Raw genomic sequence first — 4819 nt, forward strand, 5'->3', positions numbered from 1 at the left:
ATTTATGTCAATATCTTAAAACGCCAATGAATGATTCCTTCTTCTTTACAAATGGCGATAAAGATAGAAAATCATTAATCAAAAGTATTTCTCTTGCTCCTGAGTCGTTCAAAGCGTTAATTTTATCACATATAAATTGTTGGAACGCTGTCCTTAGTTTAGCCAATCATACATAAATCTGGATTTTTCTAATCATTTATTTACAAAAATTTAAGTTTAAACTGTTCACTTAAACGTCGTTATCAGAATTTCACCCATCGGCTACGATAAAGAAAGTCGGTTAAGTAATTTAGACGCGTGCATTCTTTATCTTAGCTCGTTTTTTCCCCACTTTTGTCCTTCAACTATGAACATCATGAGACATCGAACTTATTTAGAACGTATTATTCACAGCATTTAGACAAATAGTTCGTCGTAAAGAAAGGACTGGGCATAAGTTTCAAACAGAGTGATACATAATAGGATAATTTTATATGAAATACAAGTTCATGTATTGTAGTCTTATGGAGAAACAATCTTCATAAATCAAAAAAGTGAAGTGTCAATGGAAAAACATAGTGTTGGTTTAAAATTTTGAAATAAACCAAACGGAGAGATAACTACAATGCCGCTCTGTGGGTTGAAAAAGTCAAAACAGCAGAAGAGGGATTCGAGTCCGCCGTTCGAAAGGTAACGTGAGACGATGGCATTACCGATTGTAGAGATAAAGGCAAACAGTTACATATGACTATATATTATATAAGAATCTCATATCATCTTATTAAAGAGTTCCGTTACAAGCTCATATCATCGTAATAAGGCGTTCCAAGGAGCTCATATAATAATAGAGTGTTTCTTTAGAAGTTGATGCCATCGAAATGAAGGGATCCATTAGAAGCCCATATTACTGTAGTAACGATTTCAATTAGAAACTGATTTGATCGTTATGAAGAGTTTCATTAGAATCTCATATCATCGTTATAGAATGTTTCCATTAGAAACTTATATGATCGGAACACAGAGCCCCAATAGAGGTTCATATCATCGTGATATAGAGTTCCATTAGAAGCTTATGTCATCGTTAAAAAATGTCCAATAGGAGCTCATATCGTTGTAGTAAAGGGTTCAATTAGAAGCTCATGTCATTGGAATAAAGAGTTCCATTAGAAGTTCATATCATCGTAATGAAGAGTTGAATTCAACGTTAATTTCATCGTAATATTAAGGTTATATAAAGGTCCAATACATGCATACAAAAAGTTCCATTAGAACCTCATATCATCTTAGTAAAGAGTTCCGTTTGAAGCTAATGTTAATGTTATAAACATTTTCATTAAATGCGATACGATCACAAAGGATTCCGTTTGAAGCTAATGTCATTGTTATAAAAGTTTCCATTGAATGCGCATACGATCACAAAGAGTTCCATTAAAAGCTCATATCATCGCTATAAAAGTTTTCATTTATAATCGGAGCGCATATGGTCATAAAGAGTTCCATTAGAACTTGATATCATCGACATAAAATAAATCCATTAGAAGTGCATATCATGATAAAGAGTTCCAGTGACACTCATATCATCGTAGTAAAGAGGTCAATTAGACTCTTATATTATCGTTATAAAGATTTCCATAAGAATCTCATATAATCATGAAGCGTTCCATTAAAAGGCTTTCTCATCGGAAAGTTTATATTATCGTAATAAAAAAGTCCAAAAGAAGCCCATATAATCCTGAAAAGAGTTCAATTAAAAGTTCATTTCATCGTTAAAAAGAGTTCAATTAGAAACACATATCATCGTAATAATATGGTCCAATAGATGCTCATATCATCGTCATAAAGAAATGAAGAGTTCCATTATAAGCTCACTTCATCGTTTTTTAAAGTGGCATTCAAAGCTAATATCATCGTCAGAAAAAGGTCCATAGAAGCTCATATAATCGCAATAAAGAGTTCCATTATAAGCTCACTTCATCGTTTTTAAAAGTAACATTCAAAGATAATATCATCGTTAGAAAAAGGTTCAATAAAAGCTCATATCACCGTAATAAAGTGTTCCATTTGAAGCTTATATCATCATAATAATTTTTTTTTATTATAATCTGATAAAATCATAGACATATCTTAATGTCTCTACCATTTTTATCTTAACATAATAATTGTATAAAGTTCTAAAATGATTGTACATTAATAAAGTGTATAATTATCTGTAATATAGTTTAACATGACTCTACAATACGAATCTCGTATCATCATACAGAATTCGAAAATGTCGCTGCAACACGAAGCTCATAATTTACCTCTGATAGCACATGACTTAAAACATGAACTTAATCTTTAGTAAATACCATATATTGGCGCATTTGTTTTCTCTCAATAATATTGCGCTTATATATAGAAATAAACTATTTCATAAATAAACTATTGTATTTCAGAAAACCACCTGACCCAGAGGAAGAAAGACTACATAGACAGATAACAGAATTCGAAAAAGAAAACGAGTCCTTACGAAAAGAGCTAGAGAATAAGGATGGGGAATTATCAATGCTACGACGAGAGAATAAAGACTTGAGGAGCAAGCTTGACGTTCTTAAAAATGAAGCTGAGGAAGCTAAATCCGCGAGAGATGAAGCTTTGGTCAAGAAGGAAGAGGAGGTTCAGAAGTAAGTATTACAACAGGCAAAGTAAAACATTTTTACCTATTTTGTTTTTGTTTATATTTATGTTTGTATATTAAAACTTTCTTTGTGTGCTATAAGAGTATCAATAACATTTGGAAGTAGCATTTTCGACGAGTATACATGAATCCATTTCTTAAATGTATTATACATTGAATGTGTTAGTATTTTGTTTCATCGGTGTATGAAGCTATTTGGTCAGAGTACGTTGAGTACAAATGACTTCATGATTATCTGATATTATTTATGCACAGATGAACTACAGCATTCACTCATTATCTGCAAACTGTCATTTGAATAATGTTATAAAACGCTAAAAACGCTTTAAAGATAATTAAACGTGACTTGTTTCAACGACGTCATATAGTGTTACAGAAAGAAAAATGTATTGGACGAACCATTAACGTCGTTTTATTAAGATAAGAGGTACTCCGAAGACATTGACTTTATCCAATTGAAAGAGTATGCGTTTATATAAGGAAACTAAAAAGTACATAATATAATATACGGGTTTAATTTTAAACTTAACTTAGGTAATAAAATAAAGTTTGGTTTAATTTAGGTTTACTAAATTGTCGTTAGGTTGTTAGCTTTCAAACCTTTTCATTTTCTCAAAAGCAGGTTATATTTGTTTCCGAGATCAACTGCTCACCAATGACTCAAACGTATCTTATTCAGAAGAGCAAGGTCGCACATAAATAATGAATTTCACAGATGAAAGGATATCTAGGAATTCGGAAGTAAATTGAGGTCTCTTGACTTGCAAATCAACGTACAGCACAAACCAATCCCAGGCTTAGCGTTTCATTATCCATCATTACCATATTGACAAAAAGTTACACCGTTGGCAACGCACGTTAGAACAAACACATAATCTGACCTACTATTCAGATGAGTTCCTCATTGCATCCCGATAACTTTTATGAAGCGGTCTTCTAACATCGAATTAGGAAGACTAGTTCTCCTATTGATTTTATATTGGCACCCATTTTCAATTCCAGAGGAGATAACGACACTGGAAATACTAAATTGGAAGGAAAAGAAAAACAGGATCTTGAAGCAGAGAGAGACGCCTAGGATCCATGCAAAAAAAAAGAAGCTAACAAATCACCGGAAATAGTCCTTTACGAGTTTAAAGCTTAAAGCAATACACTTGGAACATGTAGTCCATAGTGTCAAAAACAAATTATTACTAACTTATATAATTTTCTTATTTTAAATTGGGTAGTGTATGTTTTCAAATGACATTTGCGCTCAGTACCTAATGGGCACACATTATCAAATGATCTCAATTAACAAAGTTAAACAAAATTACTCCAGAATTACCATTTTGTCTAGTAAAGGGTCTTTGAAATAAATACACTTATATTTTTTATAAAATTCGTTGGCAGTGAACTTGCGAGTGATTGGACCGTGCATATTATTTTTCGAAGCAACAAAATGAATTTGTTTCATTCGATATTGAATTAATTGTCTTGGGCTTTCTCTGCATTTAATTATGAGAAAAGACATCTGTATTCATACTATGCCTTTGTTAAAAGACCACCCCATTACGATGGACTTATTGATATAACCAATGTAAATATTCTCGTAAGACATACACAAATTGCGAGTCCACTGGGTACCAGGAAACATCTACTATATTGATAAGCCATTTACATCCCAACTAAATTACTCTTTTGTCATAGATCCTAATATTTGAAATCAGTTTGTGTTTGTCAGGATGTCCGAGTTCAAAAGACCAAAAAGAAGCATTATTTAAAACGCGCCTTCTTATATAAAACCAATGTCGTGTTGTCGTTTTAGAATTAAAAAATATATTAAAATATGCGTGGCTCTTGACTTTAATAAGATCAAATGTTATCGAAGGTGCTAGTTTAAAGCACTCATACGATTGGAAAACAGCGCAAACGTGAACGAGTTTGTTTGAATCCGAGGCTGCTGTTTTTCTTGATTTTAACATATTTTGTAAGTTTGTTTTTATTAACGTTTTATACCACACTTATAAACAATGAACTGTTCTAAATAAGTATTGCCTTTTAAACCATCCGTAGTCAAATTATTCTTTTAATGTTATCCTTCAATACTTATGAAGATATTCAAAGATGCTATCTGAATATATATTAGACTCATTTCAAAACCCTTTGCAGGAGTATTTGTGC

The 4819-nt window shown here is 31.9% G+C and overlaps 1 protein-coding gene across 1 annotated transcript; it reads left to right on the forward strand.

Annotated features, from left to right (window-relative positions):
- The first annotated feature begins 320 nt into the window (after window positions 1–320).
- Window positions 321–4583, forward strand: LOC128228794 (geminin-like). The gene is made up of 3 exons (XM_052940296.1): window positions 321–669; window positions 2415–2642; window positions 3659–4583. Exons 1-3 carry the CDS (start codon window positions 605–607, stop codon window positions 3732–3734), a joined length of 369 nt encoding a protein of 122 aa, XP_052796256.1. The 5' UTR covers window positions 321–604; the 3' UTR covers window positions 3735–4583.
- Window positions 4584–4819: the final 236 nt, after the last annotated feature.

Source organism: Mya arenaria, chromosome 3 (genome assembly GCF_026914265.1).
Source record: "Mya arenaria isolate MELC-2E11 chromosome 3, ASM2691426v1".
NCBI lineage: Eukaryota > Metazoa > Mollusca > Bivalvia > Myida > Myidae > Mya > Mya arenaria.

What these genes read in the sequence shown, in the direction of transcription:
- LOC128228794 (XM_052940296.1), top strand. Translation starts at nt 605, where the DNA reads ATGCCGCTCTGTGGGTTGAAAAAGTCAAAACAGCAGAAGAGGGATTCG. An exon ending in TCGAGTCCGCCGTTCGAAAG is followed by an intron (nt 670 to 2,414) that starts GTAACGTGAGAC and finishes ATTGTATTTCAG; the next exon opens with AAAACCACCTGACCCAGAGG. An exon ending in AAGGAAGAGGAGGTTCAGAA is followed by an intron (nt 2,643 to 3,658) that starts GTAAGTATTACA and finishes TTTCAATTCCAG; the next exon opens with AGGAGATAACGACACTGGAA.